Source organism: Myotis myotis, unplaced genomic scaffold, assembly GCF_014108235.1.
Source record: "Myotis myotis isolate mMyoMyo1 unplaced genomic scaffold, mMyoMyo1.p scaffold_m19_p_18, whole genome shotgun sequence".
Taxonomy (NCBI): Eukaryota; Metazoa; Chordata; class Mammalia; order Chiroptera; family Vespertilionidae; genus Myotis; species Myotis myotis.
This window is the reverse complement of record NW_023416322.1, coordinates 18,875,737-18,902,365: the sequence shown is the minus strand read 5'-3', so window position 1 is coordinate 18,902,365 and position 26,629 is coordinate 18,875,737. Positions and strand designations below refer to the sequence as shown.

The window sequence follows — 26,629 nt, the reverse complement described above, 5'->3', positions numbered from 1 at the left end:
TGGACCACAGGATAATATAACCCCTTTTCCCACCAACCTCTTATGTGAGCCTATAGGTTTGCTTATTGTATAAACCACTTTGAGTTGGGATTTCTATTCCTTGCGGCTAAATGCATCCTAGCTGACAGAAAACTTGAAATGTTTATGACTCTCAAAACTTGCAGACACTAAAAAGAGTTAACACCTGCTTCTATAAAAGTTCCTTTCCATCGCCGAAACCGGTTTGGCTCAGTGGATAGAGCGTCGGCCTGCGGACTGAAGGGTCCCAGGTTCGATTCCGGTCAGGGGCATGTACCTGGGTTGCGGGCACTTCCCCAGTGGGGGATGTGCAGGAGGCAGCTGATCGATGTTTCTCTCTCATCAATGTTTCTAACTCTCTATCTCTCTCCCTTCTCTCTGTAAAAAAATCAATAAAATATATTTTTTTTAAAAAAAGTTCCTTTCCATCATTAAAAATAAATGTGAAATATAAGCATAACCAATGGGCATAGACACGAGAGGGGTGAGGGCATGAGCGGAGGGGGGGGGAGGGCGCAGGGGAGATGGGATAAGGACACATATGTATACCTTAATCAATAAAGAAAGAAAGAAATGTGAAAAATAGGGAATAAAGCTACACTAGCTTTTTGTTGTTTGTTTATTTTTTGTTAATCCTCATCAGAGGATATTTTTTCCATTGGTTTTTAGAGAAAATGGAGGGAAAGAAGGGAAGGGGAGAGAGAGAGAAACATTGATGGTGTTACCTCTCAGGGCAGGGATAGAACCTGAAACCCAGGTAGGTGCCCTTGACTGGGAATCGAACTCGAGACCCTTTGGTGAGCAAGCCAACACTCTAACCTCTAAGCCACACCAACCAGGGCACACTAGCTTCTTTTAATTACCTAGATTTGTGGTGTGGGCCTTCTTGGAGGCAGTGACGGCTTGATTAAATCTATGAAATATATGGGTTGGAGGACACTTTCTCTGTGATGAGACTAAGAACATGAATTCCAAGAGGCACTGAGAATATGGACTTTCTCTCTAGTAACACCCTTGGTCTTAAGCACAGGTCTCTTCCCTTTGTCTTCTTCAAGCTCTAAGCATAAGAAAGTACTTTTCAAATGCACATCTAAAACGGAATGAAGGAAAATGACCTTAAACCTTAGGACTTAATAAAAACAGTTTATGAAAAAAAAAGAAACCACTTGTAAAATGTAAAAAAAAAAATCTTTCATAAGCAACATCTCATTTTGAAGTTTAATGTTTCTTATACCATTCTTACAGTCATACATCATTCTTTCATATTCATTTTAGTCTTGCTTAGTTGTATGAATTTATAGCTTTGGCGATATATTCAGTTATTTTAATAAAATAAGAGAACTTGAGTTTCAGAATTGTTTTTCTTCCAATCAGGCCAAATCTCACCTTTCTATATCTCACTTTAAATATTAATATGATAGAAATTATATCTGATCTAAATTACCCCTTAAGAATGTTAGGAAGATGACTGTAAGCTGTGGCACCTTTAAATGTAAAAACCTTTTACAATCTGGTTTTTCTTTGTCAAGACATTCATAGAAAAGCTTGGAAACAGCTAAGAAAAAAGCAACCAAAACCGTCAGCAGGGATGGCTACTGGATGTCTAAAAATGGGATTTTTCAGCCAGACAGGCCCGGGGACAAATAAAGTTTATAAAATCATAAAGTATTGGGAAGTGCTAAAACATACTTTTGTTTAGCAAATTTGTCTCAGAGTTTCGTGTATGTATCTGTACTGTAATGCTTTTTAATTTTTATTTTTTTCGATTGCAGTTGACATACAATATTATATTAGTTTCAGGTGTACAACCCAAACGATGAGACATTTCTTAGAAAATATTGAGTTTAAGATTAAAACCTAAGAAGCAAACCAGCCAGACAAAAGCCCACAGTTTTTACTCAAAAGGACATTTTCTACCTGGAGCTCAAGTAAAATATGTCCCTTTCTGTGCGTAGACTTTTTCGCATAGGTGCAATTCTAAGAATTCCTGGGGCATATAAAATGCATTTCCTTCCATACAGAAAATTCTTCCGAAAAACCACGGAGTCATATTCTGCTTTTGCTGAGCTTTCCTAAGCTACTCCCAAGGGTCGTATTCAAAGAGGACCTTGAGGTAAGAAAACAGCACATCAGTAGCTTTGGTCAAACACTGGCAGTTAGCCCTGGCTCGGCTGTGCGTTTGTACAATAAAAAGCAGGACATTGAAGCAATGTCCAGGTCGTTCAGGCCTACACGACACTCACCGAAAGCAGGTGGGTGGGTGGGAGAAGTGCGTCATTTTGGTTTAAGTTGTCTGAATCACTGCGTTAATTCTACTAAATCTAAGTAGACTCAGAGGTTTCCAGGTTAGTCGGGAGTGTCTAGATTTTTCTGTGATTGTTGGTAGCTCTTTCCATAGTCGCAGTGGTCTGAAAGTTCCCCCTTTTAACCGAGGTCTCATCCAATCTGCAGGCTTCCTGAAGGAGAACCACCCAGGAATGTTTGGGGATTTCTGTGTGACCCGGCCTCCAGAAACGCTGCGGCCAGGGAGGTAGCTACTGGGATCTGGAGTTCTCTCCGGCCGCTCAGGCTCTGCACCAGGCCAACAATCATTCCCAATTACCCTGAGGAGTTCAAGAATTGAATTACTTAATAAAGTGCGCATACCTGGATTAAGATATCAGAGCAAGGGCCCTGATTGGATGATGTAAAAGGATGTTGCGTAAGAGTCTGAAGTCATTGTACACTGAAGAATTTCAAAAAGGTAATGTGAAAAGGAAAATGTGTCCCTAATAACCAAACTTTTATTGCAGGAGAGGAGTCACTGCAGAATATGGTATATAAAAGACTAGGAATTTCATGTTTTATTTGAATATTTGACTCATTTTTATTTGTTTTTAAATGGGAGGAGGGCATGTTTCTCCCATGCGAGGCTTAATTTTTTGTATATTGGAGGTCAGCAATAACTCCAGATAGAGGTATTGGATGTGTGAGTTACCTCAACATGAGGATAACAGCAGGACCTGCTTCCTAGGGTGGTGGTGAGGAACACACTCCAAAACCCTGCATTTCCCAGCGCTGAGCTGGGCACATCCAGAACATTCCATACAGCTTCACAGTCAGTTCTGTAATTGTCAGCATTATTACTGAGTGTTTAAAATGCGTTCACAGCTTTTTATCTAAAGGAGAGGACTAGGCTCCGAATGCTATATATAGTTTTTCAGACTTTATAACTTCACTTACTAAGGTGGAGAGTTCCAGATGGCAATGAAGAAGCGCAATTAGAAACTTTGTTACCTGGACTCCTTTCTGGTTCTGAAAGGCAGGGCTGGGGAGCCTGACCTAAGGGTGGCCGCCTCTCACCCTGTCACGCCTGCAGCCCTGACCTCACCATGAAGCCCAGCGAAGAATTTTCACTGCGGTGGGCTCCTTCAAACCAGGTGGCCTCTCATTCAAATCCAAATATGTCTGGTCCAAGTATAGAGTGGCCGAGGAGCCATGGGCAGTGTTTAATCTGCTAATGGGCATCTCACCCAGGAGTGGATGACAAAATTTCAGCCCAAAGGAACGTGACAGTTGGCACACCCCGACATCTACTGAAGTTGCCTCTCAGAATCTTTCACTCTCTTGGTTATTATTATTATTTTCTTCTATTTTGTTTTCTGAGCACTGCCCTCTCTCTGGCCCTCTCTATTTGTGGTATAGGTTGAAAAAAAAAAAAAAAAAAGACTTGATTTGAATATTTCTGTCTGCAGTAACTACACCCAAATAGATGCAAGGAAGTTGTTCTTTGTGCAGGGCTGTGATGGCCCACCAATTCCTGGCCCACGTGGGTCCCCAGCCAACCACAGAAAAAGGATCGCCTCCCTCCCCAAGTAAAAGGCAGAGTCAGGCCTGGCGGCTGCAAATCCCCGAGATCCTGCTGTGGGGACGCCATATAGGCTTCTGCCTAAAGTGAAAGCTGGCCGTTTCAGCCAGGGCGCTCGCTTCAGAGAGCCTTGCTCTGGAATCCGGCCAACCTCAGAGAATTTACCCAGTCGATCCAGGAAACATGAGATTTCCATTTATGGACATTTTCCTTTACAATTAAGAACAAGGGGAGTTGCCCTCCCCGCTACCCCCCCCCCCCCCCCCCGTGCCCCGATTGCTTTATTTTTTACATTTAAAAATGCTATGCAGGAGCTGACGTCAGGGGTGCTATCTGGGGAGATGAAGGGCAGGGAATTGGGTCTGATGTCCTGATGTCGGCATGTGAACAGCCAGTGCTTCAGTTTTTATCATAAGTGAGTGAACGCGGTGACATGCCAGACATTCCTTCTGAAAGTGAACTGAGGTAAAGATGGAACTCGGGGCAAAAATCAACATGTCACTTGCAATTCTATTTGGGAGGTCCGGGTGCAGAGATGACAGCTCTGTGAAGTGACTGACACAGCACTGTAAGAAGGAAAGTCCCCTGTGGGGGGGGGGGGGGGGACGGGTGGTGACTGAGCTGCAAATAAAACAATGGACCGAGGGGACTTCCAGGGCCTCGGCCTTCCTGCCCTGCCCCGTGGAAATGCTCCAGGACCTTTCCATCTGCAGGACTGGAGGCCTTCTGCTAGGACATTGTCCCCACTGATCCCAGGGCTTACCCTGTAGATGAATGTGACAACTTGGGGGATGATAAGAGGCAAATTCCAGTGCTGACTTCCTAGAACAAAATTCCAAGACAAGTGTGAAGTACGGGCTCCTAAGCAAACATTTCAGAAAAGCATCTGTGAAGTTTTGCAAACTGCCGAAACAGGCAGGTCTCCAGAAGAGGGGTCCCCCTGCAATTCTTGGGTGGAATTTCTGCCTGGAGACCCAAGATGGCCTTCTGCTTGGAGTTCCTGAGGGCTCATCAGAAGCAGCGAGACTCAGGGTGGACGCCCTCTGTGCTGTGCTGTGCTGTGCATGTCACGACTTATGCAGACGCTGTTTCTGGTTCTGGGTTTGAGTTTGCACATTTGACTTAATGGATCAATTATCAAGTAGATTTTTTGAGCTTTTTCTCTTATTTTTTATACCAGTTTTATTGAGGTATAATTTATATACAATCAAAGGTATATCTATTTTAAGTGTACAATTGGATTATTTTTTACCACTGTCATATTTCAGGATGTTTCTTTCATCCCCACAAATTATCCTCATGCCCCATTGCAGTCAATCCCCTGTCTCTGGTCTCCACTGAACTGGTTTCTTTCCTCAAAGTTTCACCTCATTTCGAATTTCATGTAAATAGAATCATATAGGATATGTTTTTGTGTGTGTGCATCTGGCTTCCTTCGTTTAGCACAATGCTTTCAAATTCATCTATGCCCTATATGTATCAGTAGTTCATTCTTTTTTGTTGTGTGTTTTTCTACATTTTTAATGTGTTAAAGTAAACATAATAAAAGTTACCACCTTAACCATTTTTACAAGTACATCAAATTGACTTTCGTTTGGATTTGAAAAAAAGATTTATTTGGGTCATGTGGAAAAGCAAATCGATTTTTGTTGCCTTTTTGAAAAGCATGTGTTAATTGAAGTTGGTCATAAAAATATATTTATATCCATCTGACCTTTATAGTTTCCTCAAAATAGAAGATCCCACCCTGTCATACTTAAAATGAAGGTGTAAATGCACAAATTTTGAGCCATTTGTCAGGCATATCTGAATGTGAAGGAAATTTCCAGATATATAGCAAAAATACAAGTTACTTAATAACTTCCAGGTAAATGTTTGTAGTTAGGACATAAACCTAAATTAGACCAAGAGTTCCACAGAAGTTTAAAATTATGATTGAGTAATTTCAATTAGTAAAAGATTAAAGCAAAAAACTCCCATCTTTCTCACATATTTGTTAGTAACTATAACAAGGAAAAACTGACGGTGCTTAGCGATAATAAAAGCAACAACAACAATAATATTTTCGTATAGCTTACTTATATAGTGTATATTATATGTCTGATGCTGCTCTGAGCTCTAGGTAGGTCATTAACTCATTTCATTTCCCCAACAACGTTTCCAGGTGAGTGTTCTATTATTATCCCCATTTTACAGATGAAGAAACTGAGGCTCAGAGAAAACTAAGTAACCTGCCTTGATGAGAGCCAGGATTGGGCCCTGAGATTCTGCTCCAGAGCCTTGATGTTTGACTACTAGAATACTCTTAACCCCAGGAGTGCCCTAGAGAACAAATTTCAAATTAGCAAAGGGGGCTGATATTGTCCCTGAGTGAGGTAGGAGATTAAGCCAGAACAGAGATTGCAAGCCTGAGCCAGACAGGTTGTTCAGATGTATGAAGAAGCCCAGAATAAGGCCACAAGAAGAGGCAGGAACTGAGAAACACTGGCGCATCCTCTTTACAGGAAAGAGGTTGCTGGCTGGCCTGGTGCCCAGGGGCCTGCTGCCCATTTTTCTAACCAGGACCAGGTGACCTCTAGGGGTTCTTTCAGAGCCAACATGTGAGGAAAACCAGAATTCTTTGTTCAGAGTCCATTGTGATTTGGCTTTATTGACGTGGCCCAATAGTCCACAATCTGCTTGGGTTATAATAGATATTGACAAGTAACCACTGACTGCATATTGAATTCATTCAATATTGTGAACTTGTCTTTTTTATTGTGCTTTGTAATCGGACCTAACAAAGGGTTTATGGACTCTGAAACTAGAGTGCCAGGTTTTGAATCTTAGCTTTGCCACTTACTCACAGTGTGACGTGATCTTTCCAAGCCTCTGTTTTTCTCATCTGTAAAAAGGCGAAATTAATAGTACACCTATTTCATAGTGTTATTTTGAAGACCAAAGGGTTATTATGTATAAAGGATTTATACAGTGATGACAAATAGTAGGTACAATATATGTGTTGGCTATTATCACTATCCAAAAATGATGATAGATATAAATATCTGTCCTACCCTTTAAGATATAATGAACAATAGTGGTCTGTGCTAAAATGAAATTGACCTTCAAGATTTATTTTGGAGGGCTTGCTCCTTGGTCCTGCTGGACTGTGGGACATTGCACAGCCCTGATGGGTGGACATACAAGGAGCAGAAGGTACAGGGACAGGAAAGGGACAATGTTGGACACACCAAGATTTTCCGTTCTCTAGCTATCACGCACTTCACCTAGCACAGTGGGCTTGGATGATACTCACAGTGGGTCTCAACAAACCTTTTCGAATGGGTCCATAGCGAATGGCTACAGAAATAGGGTCTAGGACAGCCGTGGGCAAACTACGGCCCGCGGGCCGGATCCGGCCCGTTTGAAATGAATAAAACTAAAAAAAAAAAAAAAGACCGTACCCTTTTATGTAATGATGTTTACTTTGAATTTATATTAGTTCACACAAACACTCCATCCATGCTTTTGTTCCGGCCCTCCGGTCCAGTTTAAGAACCCATGGTGGCCCTCGAGTCAAAAAGTTTGCCCACTCCTGGTCTAGGATGTAAAAGGAGTAATAAATCTGGATCCTCTTATACGATTCATTAGAACACTTACTTGGCCCCGACTGTGAGCTAGATGCTGTACCAGTTGTTAGGGATACTACCGGGCCTTCATGGGGAGGCCCACCTGTCCACAGGGGACTTCATGAGCTGCTAGCCCAAGTGATCAGGAACTTATGGGGCCCCAGGGGGGGGAACCGTTGGTCCTGGCCCCTGATGGTGAGGGAAGGAATGAGGTGTCAGCAGATTGGGTGGGCTGGGATCCGCTGCTGTGTTTCAGAAAGAGGTTGAGAAGAGGACCCTGTTGTAACTCTCCGACTGGCCGGTTCTCCTCGATGCCTCTTAGACCACAGCCGATCAGGGCTGCCAATTTTTTTCTGCGTTTGCGCACTTGAGGCGGGACCTCCCAGTTTGAGGAAGGGGCGGTCTGCTAGCTACCTCGGTACCCCTGGACCACCCCGGGAGAGGAGGAGGGCCCTGGCACATTCCTCCCGAAGGATCCCTGGGCCGCAGCCTCCGCACCACACCCTTGGCCCCGGCCAGGTGTGCGCGCGGGGGGAGCCCGCGGCTGGGGTGAGCGCTTTTACAGCTCGGCGGGTGCTGTTTGTCTGCCTCCCGAGGGCTGGGTCCTCCTTATTCACAGGTGAGTCACACCCCGAGACGCAGGCTCTCTTCCTGTCAGGACTGAGTCAGGTAGAAGAGTCGATAAAACCACCTGATCGAGGACAAGGAAGGCACAGCGGAGCGCAGGGGAGAACCACCACCAGCGGCCGCCAGGCGCCAGGCAGCGACCCCTGCAGCGGTGGACGTGGACGGCGCGCCGGCCTGGCCATGCCCCCGCTCTGGCTCAGCTGCTGCCTCTGCATCTTGCTCCTGCCCGCCGCCCGGGCCACCTTCAGGAGGGAAGGTGAGTCGGTTCCAGGAGGAAACCTCGCAGTCCTGGGCTGCGAACTGGCCCTTCTGTGCAGAAGGCGAGGCTGAATGCACCGCGGAAGATGCCCAGTTTGCTCAGAACCTCTCTGAGCTCCCTCCTCCTCCCTGCCACCCCCGTCTGGGCTTCTCCAGAGATGGGGTTTCAATAAGACTAACGCTACTATTTAAAGCTGTCTGACTTAAAAACAATCTAACAGGTGCGCCAAACCAGGGGTTTCCTCACTTTAAGCATGTTCCTTGATTGCTTTTTGGACCAAGGAGTCCCTTTGCAATTAGTAATATGTTGGTGCATAAACGCTTTTCTCATTGTGTGTTTTTATTGTTGGGATTTTGGTGCGAGTGTTTTGTGTGACGGAGCACCACAAAGTTTGAAAATGAACCTCTTCTGTTACCCTCCTGAAATTCCCGTTTCACCTTTGGGATGGAAAATGAGCCTTTTGAGTCTTCAAGATGCCTTACTTTTGATTAATGTTACCTTTTATAGTATTTTCATATAGCAATCATCCATCAGGCATTTATTTGGCACACACGCCATAGATCATTGGATCTTATCTGGGGCTCCCAGTGGCTGTCATGTCCTGAGAAGTTCAGCTGATATAAACAAAACTTTCAGGCAGCCTAGCAACCACTTACTGTACCCACGTATCAGCTATGACAACACATAACGGGTGTTTTCCTTGTCACCTAGTCTTACCACTGGTACTTGACTGGGTAATTACCCTGAGTTTTCATGTTTATATTGCTTCCTGCACCTGATGGCATTCCAGCAATCATTTCAACGGGGCTAAGAGGCATTTTCACACGTGTGCATGAATGAACATGAGGCGATGTTCAGTGCACGTGGGATCATCTTAGATATTCCATTTATTATTGTGCCGCCTGGGCTGATGCTGGCCTGAAGGGATGTGAACGGCAGGGATATTTTAGTGTGCGTTTAAATGCTCTGATACGGTCCTTTTTGTTCTTTTTTTTCTAAAATAGTTTTGGGACTAACTTCCAACCCATCATTACGACTATCATTTAAAAAACTATTTATGGAAATGATCATGCAGGTTCAGTTCCCTCAGAGTTAGGATAAGTAGTCTTAAGCTAGTAAAAAAAAACGTTGTAAAAGTAAGCATAGTCTCTGAATATTGGAATATACGAGGACTTTTTATAGATCAACTGCTAGAATTTGGTGACTTAAGAAAATGAGAAAATGGAAATGGATTTGCACAGAGCCACAGAGGCAGCTGTTGGCAGAGACAGAACTGGTACTTGATTCAGGGTTCTTAGACTGGAACTTTTGGGACCACATTACGAAAGTAATAAGGAAACAAGGTACATATTTACATAATGGGTAATTATTGAAGCAATTCTCCCCTTGGCTATGGTTGAGTCTGTGTGCGTGTGCATGTGCTTGTGCTTGTGCGTGCGTGCGTGTGTGTGTGTGTGTGTGTGTGTGTTAGCATTAGATAGTAGAAACAAATGTGTGGGATCTTATCAATTGTTTAATGAAATCAGACTCAGCGGACAGAGCTTGCACTGTCCCTTCTCAAGGACAGACTAGCTCTGAGCATTCTTTGTAGACCGTTGAGTCAGAAGCAGTGCTCAGGCTCATTTCTAGAACTCCCTCTTCTTTGGGGACGGACTGCTTAGGATATTAGACTCCCTTTCCAAAAGGCATCACCTTGGGGTTCAGTGAGAGTGTGGAAAGTTTGGTGTCCAGGTGGAGCACACCTGCATGTCCACTCCTAGGATGCTGGAATGCAGTGGAAGTTGGGCTGAAAGTATGGTATTTGCCACCTCCCTAAGCGACCCACATCTGTGCATCCTCTGGGCTGCCCCTGTGAGTCCAAAGCAACGACATTGCCTCTTGGTTGTTCCCTCAAAGGTGAAGTCATGGTGTTAGATGTCATCAGCGAGACTTTCAGGGATGGTCTCAGCTAAAGCACACGGTTCAGAGGCGGCCTGACCTGGCTTCAGATTTTATCGCATTCACTTACTACTTCCTTATGAGTAACCTCAGCCACTCCGAGTCTGTTTCTTCGCCTGTTAAATGGAGGCAGCAGTGCTGTGCAACCCTGTAGAGCTGCTGAAAGGATGAGAGATTATTGTAAAGTGACTTAAAATGCCTGGAACCTTATTTCTTTTAAAAGTCTAACGCCAACACTATAGGTATAATGAACTCAGATGTCTGGAGATCAGTAAGGAAGAGGCATACTCCCTTCCAGGAGCTCACAGTTGATGTGAGAGAATGTGGCATGTGGCTCCAATGGTCTGGGTCAGAGTTCACATGGGGAGGTATGACTGGAGAAGGGGCTAGAAGGAGACTAGAACTGTAGCCAAGAATCTGGTCCCTAAGAGCCTTGCATGCCAGGCTGTGCAGTTAGGATGGTGTTCTGTAGGCAAAAAGGGGTTGCAGGTGGTTTATAAGCAGGATATAGTCAAGGTCGCTCACTCAGAGGCTTACGGGATAGAGTTGTGCTCGGAGAGGCCAGTGAATGGCCATTGCAAGAGTAAAAATGAGACAGAAAACAGGTAACAGAGACATTTCGAAAGTACAATTGAAAGAATTTGGTGATCCACTAAGTGTGTGTGTTAGGAATACCAGCAAGGGAAAATTGTGAGGAATGAGTCCAAGATGGGTCCAAAGAGTCCAAATGGGTCATGTGATTGTTTACACAGTGATACCTTTAAAGGAAAGGAGGACTGCGAGAGAAGTATGAGATTTGGGAGCAAGGTTGAGCAGTGAAGAGGAGGGATGGAATTCCTGGGGGGACCTGTTGAATTTGATTGAGATGAGAGTAGAGATGTCCAACAGCCCTGGGTAACAGCTGGAAATATGATTTTGAAGTTTAGAAGAAAAGTTTGAAATATACAGTCAGGAGCCCAAAGGTGGAAAGCAAAGCCGTGACAATAGATGAGACACCTGGGAGACAGAGGTAAGAGAAACCTCAACACTTAACAAGGGGATGGAAGAACAATGAAGGAGAATCGGGAGGGATGAGCGCTGAGGAGAAAAGAGTTAAGAAAGAGGTGTGTTTTGTTAGGCAACGAGTTCATAAGAGTTTCGACAATGTAAGAGTAACAGCTGGTGTTCAGATTAAAAAAATACGAATATACAAAGACGAGGACTAAAATACACTGTTGGATTCAGCCATCAGGCAAGTTTTGAAGCAATTGTTCTAGAATAGTGAGCTCAGAATTCCAGATTATTATAGATCACCAATGTGGTTTTTCCCACGGCCTGGTACTGGAAAAGAGGTGCTACGGAGAGTGGAAAGGACCCGTGGAAAGGTTTATACTCTCATGGATTCTGTTATTTAAATTCTTTAAGTAGTATCATGCATAAGAGCGCAGGCTCTGGAGTAAGACTGCCTGGGTTCAAATCCGAGCTCCGGCATTTACCAGTGCTGGGATTTAGCAAGCTACTGCACTCGTTACTCGGGTCTTTGTAGAGCACTCTGTGCAGTGCCTCTCAAGCACTCACTATGTGTCAGTATTATTGTTATAATTAACTGTCCTGACAGTACTGAAGGCCACTATATTGCCTCGTGAGTTTTAATGGTGAAGTTTTTGGAGGCTCCTTGAATTAACTCAAAAAATGTGATGAGGCCCTACCCGGTTTGGCTCAGAGGATAGAGCGTGGGCCTGCGGACTCAGGGGTCCTGGGTTCGATTCCGGTCAAGGGCACATGCCGGGGTTGTGGGCTCATTCCCCAGTAGGGGGTGTGCAGGAGGCAGCTGATCAATAATCCCCTCTCATCATTGATGTTTCTCTTTCTTTCTCTCTCTTCCTCTGAAATCAATAAAAATATATATTTTTTTAAAAAGGTGATGAGGAGCCTTGTGCGTAGGCTGGAATGAGCCCTCAGCTTTACCCAATGAAACAAAAGACAAAGAACCTGACAAGGAACCCAAAGCAGATTGGAATTTCAAGACTGGATTTTATATCATGTCTTCTCCTTGCCTTCTGTCACCACCAGACCTCATCACATATAGACTCAGCAAATCTGTTGCTCTCTGGAATATGGGCAAATATAAGATGATGACCCCATGTAGGATGGTCTTTCACTTCTTAATAGTTAGGTCAACTTAATTATGAAAATAAATATAGATGGCCACATGTCTCTTTATGTTTTATTTAGGAAATTAGTGACACAAATATATTTAAAGTCACATAATTTATAAACTAATAACTTAGGAGTATTGGTTAGCTCACTCACATTTCATGAAGTAATTAATTGAAATTCTCTCCATTCATCTTTAGCATTCCCAAAGCCACTTTAGTACAGTTTCTTCTTCACGCTGGACTAGGTGGCTTGAGATACAGCCCTCTTTGAGTCTGTTGTTGGTGCTGTCATCAGAAAGTACCCCATTTTAAAAACATTTAACAATCGTCCTGCCTGGCCGAAGTGGCTCAGTTGTTTGAGCATCGTGCTATGCACCTAAAGGTTGCCGGTTCGATTCCCAGTCAGGGCACGTACCTGGGTTGTGCGTTCAGTCCCCAGTATGGGCATGTACAGGAGGCAATGAATTGATGTTTCTTCTCTCTCTCTCTCTCTCTCTCTCTCTCTCTCTCTCTCTCTCTCTCTCTCTCCCCTTCCTCCTTCTCCCTTCCTTTCTCTAAGCATGCCCTTAGGTGAGGGTTTAAAAAAAAAATCCTTAAGTGTACATTTGTTCAATAGCTTGGACTCTTTCTCACTGATAGGTGTCCAAAACATTCATTGAAGTCATTTCAAATTAATGTGTCTTCCCCAAACGATACTTTATTTTTTTAAAAAAAAATCCTTTAAAAAGGATTTTTTAAAAAATCCTTTGAGAGATTGTGAAAAGACTTAAATGTGACCTATTTAAGAGATTGTGAAAAGACTTAAATGTGACCTATTTTCCCCCTGAGAGAGAAAAAAAAATTGAAAAATAAAAATGTTTACCTTATATTCAAGTGTGTACAATCAACAGGAGTGTAGAATTCGGTTGGAGTGTAAGTTGGAAATTTCTATGCAGCTTAAACTCTGGGTGTCCTGAATTGGGGGAGCAGCCACTGGTTTAGCTCCGCTGGTCTGAGAAGCTGAGGAAGAATGCTGATTTGTGATCAGTGTTCATGGGAAAGTCAGGAGCGTGAAATTAAGGTGTCAATCCTGGGAATATTTGTTCCATGTAAGTTTTTTGTTGTTGTTTTTTTCTGCAAAAAGCTTTATTGCAGCGGTTCTCAACCTGTGGGTCGCGACCCCTTTGGCAGTCGAACGACCCTTTCACAGGGGTCGCCTAAGACCATCCTGCATATCAGTACGATTAATAACAGTAGCAACATCACAGTTATGAAGTAGAAACGAAAATAATTTTATGGTTGGGTCACAACATAAGGAACTGTATTGAAAGGGCCAGAAGGTTGAGAACCACTGCTTTATTGTTTCATTTGGTCCAATGCACGGGAGAGGGCTTCGGGTGATTAAAAGAATGGCTGGGGTTTCGGGGAGAGGCTCAGGCACAAGGCAGACACCAGGGGAGGCAGAGGGGCCCCTCACAGGCCTCGGGGCTCCACAGGCTCCTAGTGGTGCTGGAGGCTGAGCCTTTCCTACAGCCACTCGCCCGCCCGGCCTGGGGCCGCAGCCTGCGGAGGGAGCCAGGTGTGGCCCATCTTCTTGATGCGCTTCCCCTCCTCACCCGGAAGCGGCTCTGCGGGAATCAGAGCTGAGCGTCCCGGGGGCAGAACCAGGGCCTGCAGCTCCACCAGGGCCTGGTCAGGTTCCTCCCCAAGGCCGGGGCGGCCTCCCTGGCGCCCCGAGTTCTGCCCACTCATCTGGGGAGGCCTCAGCGCGTCCTGGGGGACAGTGTGGCCACCGCGCTGGGTTTGCAACTTTAAGAGACACTAGGAGCCCTTCTCCACCATCTCGCCCAGAGAGAGGTAGGTGTGGGCGCCCGCAGAGGCAGAAGCAGGGGGCCAGGCGGTTGACCGCAGCCTCCACCTCGGTGGGATAATTCTGACGGATCTGGGAGCTCATGGTTGTTCGCATAAGGGGTTAAGGTAGAAAAGAAGCCGGTGTGCTGGCTGGTCTCGGAGGTGGTGCTGAAGGTGGTGACTGGATAAGACGCAGGAGGGTGGCCGGAGGCTGGGAGAAGGGGCGTCCCTGGGTCTGTTCGTCCAAACACTGTTGAAGCAAGAGGCAGCTCCGGGACCGCCAAGGGCACTACCCCCATTTAAGTTTCTTAGTGGCTCAACTGTACGGCTTTGTCGCGTCCCCCCCACCCACACACACACACACCTCCCTTCCCCCGCCCCCTTCCCCACCAGGACAAGACTTGAATCATCCATTACCAATCTATAGGAGCCCCATAGATTCTGGAATACTCTAACTTAGTCACAAATTAGACCTAGTGGATTACTGAATCATTACTGGGCTGTGTTCTAATATAACCCCCGGGTACATGATGTAATATTTGCATCATATCCAAAGCCGAAAGCTAAATCTTTTCTGTGTCTGTGGGTGATGGTATGTCTGTGTATGTGCCTTCCCAACAAATGGGTGCGTCTTATGTCACAATTTTGAAAGAGGAAAAAAACGGTTCTTCCTCCAACACTGATCAGTAGAAGGGCCTGAGTCCTCCCTTCTGTGTATCGGAAGACAGGTGGAGTTCAGGTGAGCAAAGGCTATATATGTATAGATATACATCCATTAATTTCACCCCCTGGGCATCTTCAGGCTTCTGGGCCAGTGATTTTTCAAACTTTTTTTAAATTTCATGGCACACATAAACTAATTACTGAAATTCTAGGGCACACCAAAAAACATATTTTTTGCCAATCTGACAGAAAAATAGATATAATTTTGATTAATTCAAAATTTACGTTTAAGGGACAGCAATAAGCTTTTCAGTGTTTTATCAGTCATTTTTCTTCAATGATTGTTGACATTTTGAATCCATTGATGTGTATTTGTGTCCAGAGGTATAAGTTTTAGAGTCTTTCTGGGCCATGTCTGTTTACGGGTAGAACATTGACACCGTAATCTTTACGCATGCTTACTGCTGTTTCAAATTACTACCCATTTTGCTTTTGGTAAAAGGGGATCCCTAATGTTTAAAGATCATTTCTCATCTCAAACAGACTGGTCCACTTTGCAAGCAGTGGTTCCAACAGCGACCCAAGCTTCTGCTCTGGCCTCGTCGAGGGGGTTGGACATGGGTAGGAGGTGATCTTCACTCACTGAGATCCGTGGAGACCGGGAGGCAGTCACAATCAACTGGGCATGGGGAGTGACAGTGGGGAGGTAGCACATTTGTCTGACTGAGACACGGGACATATGGCTTCCACTCCCTGGGGAAGGCTTCATGGTCCAACCTCTCCTTGGAATATTTGTTACTTCTAGTTATGGATCTAAAAATGGTTGGGCTCCTGAAAGGCCACTTAATTCATTTTCTGACTTTAAGCAGTACATTTTTAATTTATTTTTAAAAGGGTTTATTTTCGGAAAAGAATCATTAAGGAAGATGTGATAAATGCACTCCACACATATTTTCCCAACAATGTAAATGTACATGAATTACCACTACTTTTTTGGTCGAAATTGGAAACAATAGTGGTGTATAGTTAGCACACACACACCTAAATATGTGTGTCTTTGTGAAGAGGTGTGGTGATAGTAAAAAAAATAAAACTAAATCTATGGCTAATCTCCATGTGCAAGAATATATTGTTTATAAAAGCAATGAAGGGTTTAATAAAGATGGAGAATTATTGGGTAACTTTTTTTAAGGAGCCAACAAAACACAAATTTAGGTGATTGAAATGCTACATGTAATGTATACTCCAAAACTTCCTTTTAAGCTTTTCTTTATTCACTAGATGCCTGGTGCACGAAATTCGTGCACGGGTAGGTTCCCTCGGCGGGCTGGACTGCAGTCAGGGCCGATCAGGGCCTTCCAGCTGCCGTCCTGGGGCTTCATTCATTTCGTGCTGCCACCTGGTGGTCAGCGCACGTCATATCGAGCAATCAAACTCCAGGTCTCTCAGTTGAACTCCCAAGGGGACACTTTGCATATTAGCCTTTTATATGTATAGATATGCCTCATGCACGATTGCTTTCCTTTTGGTCCTCATTTCGGTGTCACTTCTACCTGTCCTGAACTCTCTAATTTTCATTATTTCAGCTGCTTTGTAAAGGGGCACCTGACACCTTTTGCTGGGCCAGGTAGAAAATGTTTCTTAAGTAGGCTTCCTAAAAATCACAATCAAATGTGATTTCTGTATTGGAATGCTTTTCTTTATAGATCAGCGGTTCTCAACCTGTGGGTTGCAACCCTTTTGGGGGTCGAACGACCCTTTCACAGGGGTCGCCTAAGACCATTGGAAAACACATATATAATTACATATTGTTTTTTGTGATTGATCACTATGCTTTAATTATGTTCAATTTTTAACAATGAAATTGGGAGTCACCACAACATGAGGAACTGTATTAAAGGGTCGCGGCATTAGGAAGGTTGAGAACCACTGTTATAGATGAACTCGGGGAAATACAGAAATTGCTATTTATGTGGTCAGAGATGCGTGGGGTTACATGTAGGTGGGCGAATACCTACACATGGAATCCTTACCATGAACACAAACTGAGTCTCGTACTATAGCCAACACCTGCTGTCTTGGAATGAAGCCTTAAAGGCGCAGGTGTGAGAGAAGGGAGGCTCTTCTGTGTCTCATGTCCTACTCTTCTCTTCCCTTTCCCGTTGAACTCAGCCTGAGCCCTCAGCCTCCTCCTCTGCCCTCAACTCCTTTGCTAGGCAGACAAAAATCAGTGTCCCCAACCTCTCTGTTTCCGGCAGCCAGTGTTTCCCTCTCCCCACTGGCTGCCGGAACCCTGGTGGGGAGTTAGGGGAAGACATCTCCAGGTGTGGTCTCCTGGTGTCATCGTCACTAGGCTGAGTTCTCTAAGTCCACCTGTGCCTTTTCCAAGTCTGGGTCGTAATACAAAGTGCTATAAACTCGGTGAAAATAGGTGATTCCTTTTAAGCCACAATCTGTCAAAAGGAAAATGTGGTGATCTGAGTTTCCTTGACTCTCGGTAACTTTAGACTATTCAGAGTTGGAAAGCTTGGCCCACATTTTATCATTCAAAGTGACCCGTATGATTAGAGCCCTGACCTCTGTTGTCCCTCTTCTCAGGGCACTTCCCCTTGGCAGCCTTGCTCACCCTGCTTGGGCAGCGATGGGTCCTGGGAACAAAAGGATCAGGCAGGATGTGGCGCTGGCGGCTCTGGCTTCGTTGTTGGGAAGGCAGCAGTGAAAACTGAATTCAGTCAAAAAATTCCTAGTGAGTTCGTGCCAGTTCCATTTTCTTATTCTGATTAGAAGACATATTGTGACAAACCTTAAAAAGATAAAACTAAAGCAGATAGTCACACATTAAACCTAAAATTCAGGATCAATTTCAATAAAGAACTGTTCAGATGTTGTTTTAAATATTCACCCAAACTGAGAACCATTTTAAACCGTGGAAAGAGAAATCTCATGCAGGGAGGTTTTAAAACTAGACAGTGCTTAGGAGCATTTTCATCAGCACATGGAAGTGTAATATAATAAAAATACCTTGTCATCTTGAGTATTTAGAGACTTTGATTTTGTAAATTTTTACTTTATTTAAATTTTTCAATTACCGTTGACATATACTAGTAATGTTATATTCATGTCAGGTGTAATGAATATTTAAGGACACTTTCAATCATTGCTTTTGTCCTGAAAATAGGCATTTGTCATCTCTTAAAAAGTGAACACTATTCTCAACTTTAATTTTACTCACCATTTTCAATCGAGCTATTTACACGGAGGTGACAGTTGCTATGTTTGAGCATAAAAGCGTTGTCAGTTTACATGAGGCCAGTTCTTTGACTCCAGGAAAGGGGATGACATTCCATAAGATAAATTAATGTTTCATTATTAGTGTAACTTCTTTGAACAAACAAAACCGGAAAAGGGTGGTTAACATTGTTAGTTCCAACTCACCTCTCCTCACAATGATGCTTTCCTTTACAAAGCAAGAATTTAAAGAAGCAGAGGGAGTAAAGAGAGAAAATGAAGTGTAAGTGAAATGAATGGGAGAGGGAGAGATGTCTCCGTGGGAAGTGTTACAGGAAATCAGGCTGGGAAACTATATAGGCTTAGAACACTGACATCTTTGCAGGCAATGTTAAGGAATTCTGGTCTTTACCCTGGATGTAAAGGGAAGGCATCATGGAGTTTCAAGCAGAGCGGTAGCGGTAAAATTTCTACTTTGAAAAGGTTTAGTGACTACTGAGTGGATGGAGGCAAGAGAAGTTGCAGGGAATGCCGTCAGAAAGCTGTGGCAGGCAAGGGATGACTGGGGTTTGGTCTGGAGTAGTCACAGTGGAGGCGCACTTGGATGGACTTGAGCTAGTTAGTGGGTCGAATCAATAAAATGAGGTGGTGACTAGTGTATGGGCAGGTAAGAAAGATAGAGAACCTATAAGGATAGCTTCCAGCTTTCTGACTTGAGGCCTGACAACCGTGAGTTTGCTTTTAAACGTGTTTTGTGTAACGAGCTTTTGAGATAACCAGTTGGGAATGTAAAGTGGTTGGCTGAGCATGAGGGTCTCAAGTTGAGAATGAAGTCTGGGCCAGGGAAGAATCTTGGTATGGCAACACCTGTCACGGTTACCGAAGGCCCGCTCGGCTTGGGTGAGAGATTCTAGAGTGAGGAGTCACGGAGGTTCAGGGCTGAGCCTTGAGGAACAGCAACATTTAGAGTTGGGGTGAGGAAAGGAGGCTGCAGACTTGTGTGTGTGGGGCGGGGGGGGGGGGGGCGACGGGGGGAGGGGATAGGTCAGAAGCCAAGAAGAAATCTGACAGTATATGATGTCATGATATTTAAGGGAAGAGTCTCAAAAAAGGAGAGAAAAAGACTCAATGTCCCAGAAAGGGAAAGAGGGGCACAAAATGCTAGAAAGGAAACACAGGGCACACACCTCCCCTCTAATTAAGGAAGAGAATTGAATATCATCTCTACATGGTTTCTACATGGACTCATCCATTACAGGTAACTGGTTTGATACCCTTGCTGCTGTTTAACTGCATCAGTGTAAGTGCGCATTAAGCAGCTGAAATGGAAGCGAGAGCAGCAAAGCTCTACGTAATAGCAACCAGCACACACCGTCAAGTTCAAACATGACACTCAGATTCCTAGCTCATGAGCTAGTCCCACACACCAGCCAAGTACATTACCTGTCAAGGCTGCCAGATCTCTGCAAACTGATCTCATGGTCTCCAGCCTGCCTCATGGCCTTGCCCTGCCTCCCGTGCAGCCCTCGGCTTGCTGCCCTTTGAGACGACAGGCAGAAGGTCTTTGCAGCTCCAAGCTCACAGGGCACAGATTCGCAGGCAGCCCTGGCACAGAAATCATTCATGTGGTGTAAGCAGCTACCTGGAAGAACATCCCACACTCCTCCTACCTCAGAGTACCATGTTCCTCTGACAAGTCTTTCTGTTTCCATTTCACTGTGGATTTTGTTGTTGTTGAAACATTAGCTTTTTTACACTGAATGCCATATATGTAATCTGTGTATTGTGTTGAGAAATTTTCATATTGAGTTCCTGGACTCGGAGATTTCTGCATGTTCGAGTTCTTGTTTAGCATTTTTAAGAGTCAGACTTTCTTCCTTCCTTTCTTCTTTCCTCCTTCTATTCATTTTTCCATCTACCCTTCTATCCATCCATCCAACAATCACTGTCCCAAGCTCTGTGTTAGGTACTGTTTGTGGGGACACAAACGTGTGAAACGCTAAAGGGGAAGTAAGTCATGGACACAAATAGTGATGGCATGGGAGAGAAAGTGGTAAGTGCTGGGAGAGAGGTGGAGATGAAGTCCTGTGGGCATTCAGAGCAGGGAGAAGCTGTTGAAGGGTTCTTAGCAGGGACCCTACACGATCTGATTTATGCTCCTCAAAAAGATCACTCTGGTTGTCCTGTGGGTTTAAGGAGAGTGGAAGAGGGTAGAGCCCCAGGCAAAGGAAGTAGCAACCAGGGCCTGGTGATGGCAAGGAAGAGCTTGGTGCATCCCAGATTCCTGTGAGGCTCTGTGTGTTGGAGCCCAGTGAACAAGAGAGGGAATCAGGAATGAGATCAAGTTGCAGAGCTCAGCGGAGCCACATCCTCAGGGTTTGGAAAGAAGTTTGCATTTTTAATTTTGTTGTCACTGTGGGAGCACTAAAAACGCGGTGATTCCCTAAATTGCGTGAAGATGGCAATGAGATCACCTGGGTGAATAGCAGAGCGTGTGTTTTAAGCGTAGAACAAAAGAAAGAGGATCTGCTTAACACAAACGATGCGGTGTATGCCAAATTGTGAAAAATTTCTCGTAATTGTTTGCAGCATTTCCTATGGAAAATTTAAAATGAGGTCTGGATGAACTGCAGCCATCGATGCTGAGTATTCCAGGGCCTGGCCCCAAGTGCAACCCGAGGAAATATTTTCCGTTTCCTTCCATTCTCCTAAGGATACAGCTTGGAAACAGCCTTTGCCCCCGCGCTTCCTGCCCCGACCTGTTGGAGCTGTGTTGGAAAGAGGGCGGTGGCATGAAGGGAGCCCGAGGGGTTCCGCACACCTTGCCCTTGCTGGTGCAGGGTTTCCAGCTCCTTGGACCTGCATCTGGGGATGCAATGGGGGTGGGGGTGGGGGGTGGGGTGGATCAGCCTGTGTCTGGCTGCCTGGCGGGCTTTGCTAAGAAGCACCTTGAGGGTCAGGTGCTATGATAGTTATTATCATAATAAATACTTAAGTGCCGAAGAGGGAGCATACAGCTTAGTCAGGACACAATGACCACCCACGCTTTACTAGACTGAAAAAATATGTGCAAATCTGAGTAAGATGACTCGGTTTTTGATGTGTTTATGGAGGGCTTGGGGTAACTTGGTGGAGAGAACCCCGACCGATAGAGACAAGGATTTCTGGGCATTGGAGTGAGGGGACAAAGAGAGGAGGGGACACAACCTTGAAGAGAGGTCCCTAGTTTGGAAAGAGCGCAGTACAAATGAAGAGACGAATAAGAGAAATGGATGGGACCTGGCGCCTATGATAGTCAGGGAGAGAAGGGGCAGGGCCTGCCTGTCTTGATTCCTAGAGCCTATGAGGCTTCAGGTCCGTTCAGGGTCCCAGTCTGATTTGTTTCTGTATTTTCTGGTGCAATGATACCTTAAGGCAGTGGTTCTCAACCTTCTGGCCCTTTATATACAGTTCCTCATGTTGTGACCCAACCATAAAATTATTTTCGTTGCTGCTTCATAACTGTAATGTTGCTACTGTTATGAATCGTAATGTAAATACCTGATATGCAGGATGGTCTTAGGCGACCCCCGTGAAAGGGTTGTTCGACAGCCAAAGGGGTCGTGACCCACAGGTTGAGAACCGCTGCCTTAAGGCCAGGTCCCAGATCCATGGTGAAGTGAGGAAAATGTGGATGATGTGATGGTGTTTGACAAAACCCAATAGATATTAAGTAAATATATACAGAATATCATATTTGACAAAATAAACCATTGGCAACTCCCCCTTTTGAAATCTTTCTTCTTCACGAAGGCCCAGTGTCTAAGCACCAAGTGCAGCCTCAGTGTTAGGCATGAAGTGATGTTTATTAAATGAATGAAATAGATGTATAGCTCATTGACCACGGAGAGACGAAGGAAGGAGGGAAAGGAATAAGAATCAGTAAAACAAAATCTATCAATGAGGCACTTTGTCAAGAAAGGGATTTATTAGGAGGGACAAAGAAAATCTGCAACATGACAAGCAAATAGTTTGCTACCTTTGTTATGTAAATAAGCCATGATAATTTATAATTAAAAAACCCATGGTGCCCATTAGATAAATGGACAAAGATCATGAACAGACCACTATCAAAATAGAAATAAAATAGGAAACCAGCACAGGGCACTTTTCAACCCTTCCTTCCTTACATACCTTACCCACTCCTTAATTTTTATTTCCCTTCACTGTTTTCTGTAACTCTCCTTAACAAATATCACTCTCAGGATTCTCTCTGTATTTCTTATTTATTTTCTTTCCCTCCAACTTGCATGAGAACTCCAGGAGGGCTGGAACATCTATTGGTTTTGTATACCCCATTCCCCCTGTGCCTAAAACAGGGCCTGGCATATAGTAGATGCTTAATATCAATTTGTTGAGTGAATGAAAGAATGAATGGACTATTGATAAAAGGGAAATGTCCAAGAACTTTATCCTTACACTTCCATCACTTGCTTTGTTTCAAGGCTCCTTGATGAAAACTAGAGAACATAGTCATGAAATTTGCTGCTGGCCCAGAATTTGGAAAAATATCAAGTACATTACAAAATGAAAATGAGAAAATTCTGGGCATAAAGGTGAACAAGACTAAGCATAGAGGAAGGGAAGTATACTAAAATACTTTCTAGAATTTCCTCTTGTTTGAAATGTAGTCTAGCCTTGTATTTAGCTCTATTAATCTAAATAAGTCATTGTATTATAAGTTATTTAAAAAATGCTATTTCCTAGACAGGGCTTCTGTGAGAAAAGCATCCCCTACAGGAACGGGGAAGAGAGTGTCTGCTAAATGTCGGTATTTGTATTTTTTCGGCACAGCCAGACATGTGGGAACACGTGGGGTCCTTTGAATGGTAGAAACACATCTAGGAATTTCCTGAAGTTTAAGAAAACATTCATTCATTTGTTCATTGAAAAGCATGAAACACAGACACTACAAATACAGACACTGAGCCAGATACCAGGACTTCGTGTTCCCTTTTCTACAGCATGAGAGTGCTTTCGGCCTGTTTGAAGAGCAGAATCAAGTAAAGATATTTGCCCCGCTTCATTTCAAAAATAAATTTAAAAAAATATTTCTGCCAATATTTAAAAATCAGTACATTTCAGACATAAAGCGAAATTTCTCTCTTCTTTAAGAACGTAAGCGGAAATGCTCTCTACAGGGGGCGTCGTTTCTGTGTGACAGGATTGGCTGGGGGGATGTACAGCTTCTCCCTTTAGCCCTTTCGGCAGAATCCCCTCTGCTCCCTGTCACCTTTTTCCTAGCCTGGCAGTGCCCTTTGGCAACCAGTGGTGTGCCCATGGTAGTGGCTGGGCAGAAATTGATCGCAGAATAAGACAGACCAGGCACAAGCTGTATGAGACCCATTCTGTTTAGCTCAGTTGCAGAAATAATCTGAAATTGGAAGCATAAAGATTTTTTTCTCAGTAGTAAGATTGAGTAATAATTGGTGTTTGGGAAGTTAGTCTAAATTTGGGAGATGATTTGAGAGAGGGCATGTTGCAAATGCATCAGTGACAAAAGGGGTCATTCGTGCAAAAGGGCAAACTCCCTCCCCTCATTCTCTGGGTGTGAGTGTTCGGAAGACTCATTATTGAGCTAAGTGCAGTGTTGAGCTCAGTGTGGTTTCAAAGTCCTGCAGACAAGGATGGAGAGAGTGTCTTCATGGGATTATCTCATAATGCAGACACAGGAGGCCAATGCACTCCCCGGACATGAGGCCCATAGGTTCTTTCACTCCAGCCAGCATGACCTTGGGGTTTGATGGAAACCCATGTGACAGAGAGGAAGGTAGATTGACAATAGGTTTATAACCTAATGGGCAAGTTCCAGAGTAGAGATGCTGGTTGGAAACCTCCCTTGCTGGAACTGTAATGCAGCTCTAAGGATGACTGTGACTTTAAAGGAAGAACATAGTTCTTTCAGAATAAAGCTTGGACAGAAAGAGAGGGAGGTGGTAAAAAAAATAAAATAAATTTAAAAAAATAATAATGATAATGACATAGTTGTCTATTTTTTAAATATTGCTCTAAATTAAATATATCATGAGGTGTCTTTATGAAGTTAACTATCACCAGCAAAAAGTTTGTTCTGAATAAGAAAGGCACAATGAAAAGTTTGTAATTATATTGAGACTCCTCGCCAAAGGCATCCAGGACACAGAGGGCACTGGCTGCCTATGACCCAGCTGAGTAACCACACAAGGATCATTGGCTGGTGAATGTAGCTCTTGTACGTGCCTGACGATGTACTCGGTAGAAATTTCACAGCACATGACAGCTGTGTGGCACATCTGTTCGAGATCCACAACATCAGTTACACAAGCATTCACTGGGAAAGATTCGCCTTGGCACCACCAGCTCTGTGAAAAGCCCTGGGAGCTTGACTTGGGCGCAAACTTAATCGGCTGTAAGTTTAATGAAATGTTAGGCTGCAACCATGGAATTGTAATACCTGGTCTTGTTGGAAGCAGAGCTGTTCAAACCACACTCGACATACTGTAATAAATCTGGTGATTTAAACAAACATATTGAAAATTAGAGTTTGTTCTTAGACAGGTAGGTAGTCAAGAAGGATCTAGAAATCATCACATGGGAAATGTTGGAAGTCTTGGAGGTTGTCACCTTCCAGCTTAACCTGAAGGAAAAAAGATGAAGGAGGGAGATGCTATAGCTACTATCCTATATAATAAAAGACTAATATGCAAATTGACCAAATGGCGGTCACTATGACACGCACTGACAACCAGGGGGCAGATGCTTAATGCCGGAGTTGCCCCCTGGCGGTCAGTGCGCTCTCATAGGGAGACCACCACTCAGCTAGAAGCTAGGCTCATGGCTGGCGAGTGCTGCGGTGTTGGCAGGAGCCTCTCCCAGGGAGCAGGCCTAAGCCAGCAGTCAGACATCCCCCGAAGGCTCCCGGACTACAATAGGGCACAGGCCAGGCTGAGGGACCCCCCACCCCCACCCCGAGTGCACGTATTTTGTGCACTGGGCCGCTAGCCTTAAGATATTCAAAGGCTTGGCTGATGCAGTGCCTTATAGAACAATGTCTAAAATAAATGTCTGATGAATAGATAAATGAAAAAGAGAGTAGGGATGTGTGTGTGTGTGTGTGTGTGTGTGTGTGTGTGTGTGTGTGATTTTCCAAGGAAGAACAAGAAAACACGGTAAAAATTACAGGGAGGGAGACAGATTTAAGACTCTATAAAAATAATTTATAACAACCAGTACTGTCTAAGGAAGAACAGGAGATTGTACTGGATTAGAAAGGATTCAAGAAGGAACTGAATTTATAAAAAGAATGCCTATGTTCAGTAGTGAACCAGCTTCTTGAGAAGTGGGAGTCCAGCAGAAAGGTAAGGGCTTTGTGGTTGGGCAGGCCTGGGAGCACATTTATTTTAGCCCATGTAGCTGTCTGATTTTGAGCAGGACATCTACTCCCTCTAAACATCTGTTTCTTCTGTGCAATGGGGATAGTAAGACTCAGGTTAAAGTGTTGTTGTAAGCCGATGCACTTAAAGTCCTGGAAATAGAGAGGGCTCTGGTTTGATGTTAGTTGACTTGCCCTAGATTAGATGGCATCCAAAGTAGCATGAGGGTTCTAGGAGCTGTTGTAAGGGAGTTGCTTAGGAAGCTCCTAAGATTTGCGGAGTCACCTTTGTGTCTTCAGAGCCTGACTCGGCTTGTAAGGGCAGCTGCTCCGTACATCTTGGCATATTTGTTGAAGTTGTTATCAGTGCTCTGGGTAAGTCATGGCCCTAGGCACCTCTAGAAACAGGCTCTCAGTAGGATTGCATGACCCATAGACACAGTGTGCCTGGCGAAAAGAAAGTGAGTTTTGGCATCAGATGGGTTCAAATTCCAGCTCTTCACTGGGGCAAGTGACTTACCCTTTCAGAGCTGCACTTTTCCCATCTAAGGCAGTGCCTGTCCCGTGGGAGGGAGGGATATAATAGTGTAGGCGAAGGACTAGATATTCTCTTCTCGGTGGGACCCTCTCACCAGCCCAGGGAGGCAGATAATGCATGTACATTTATAAGACAAGAGCCAGGATTCAGAGAGTTCAAGTAATTTGCCCCAGAAACCAGCAGGACTAGTATTTGATCCAATTCTTTTAACCTCAAGGCTCATCATCTTTCTCTTCTATGTGGTGATGAAACATTTTTTAGTATCTGCTCTGTGCCAGGTACTATGCTAAGTATTTCCACGTGTTCCCTCTTTGGCTGTGTAGGTCCCACATGGAGATGTCATTCTGTGCGTCTCTTTGGAGTATCCACCGGATAAACTCCCCTAGACTCTTGGAAAAGGTTATTCTTCATGGGGCTATGGTTCTCTTTGATACTTGGCTTTGGAAGGCACATGCCAGGCACAGTGAGTGGGGCAGGAGATACCTGTCCAGACAGCCATTAGCTCCTCAGCATGGACCATCACTGGAGGAACAGATGTTGTGTTG

The 26,629-nt window shown here is 44.3% G+C and overlaps 1 protein-coding gene and 1 long non-coding RNA gene across 3 annotated transcripts in view; both read left to right on the top strand.

The window, feature by feature from the left end:
- Positions 1–8,152: 8,152 nt before the first annotated feature.
- LAMC2 (laminin subunit gamma 2) overlaps positions 8,153–26,629 on the top strand; it is a 55,841-nt gene continuing 37,364 nt past the window's right edge. For both annotated transcript variants that reach the window (XM_036343228.1, XM_036343227.1), the window contains exon 1: positions 8,153–8,356. In XM_036343228.1, coding sequence (XP_036199121.1) covers positions 8,281–8,356 — 76 coding nt within the window. In that variant the 5' untranslated portion in view covers positions 8,153–8,280. The remainder of the gene's footprint in view (positions 8,357–26,629) is intronic.
- Positions 8,363–12,491, top strand: LOC118672979. The gene is made up of 2 exons (XR_004973270.1): positions 8,363–8,579; positions 12,198–12,491. It is a non-coding gene; the product is annotated as an uncharacterized LOC118672979 (long non-coding RNA).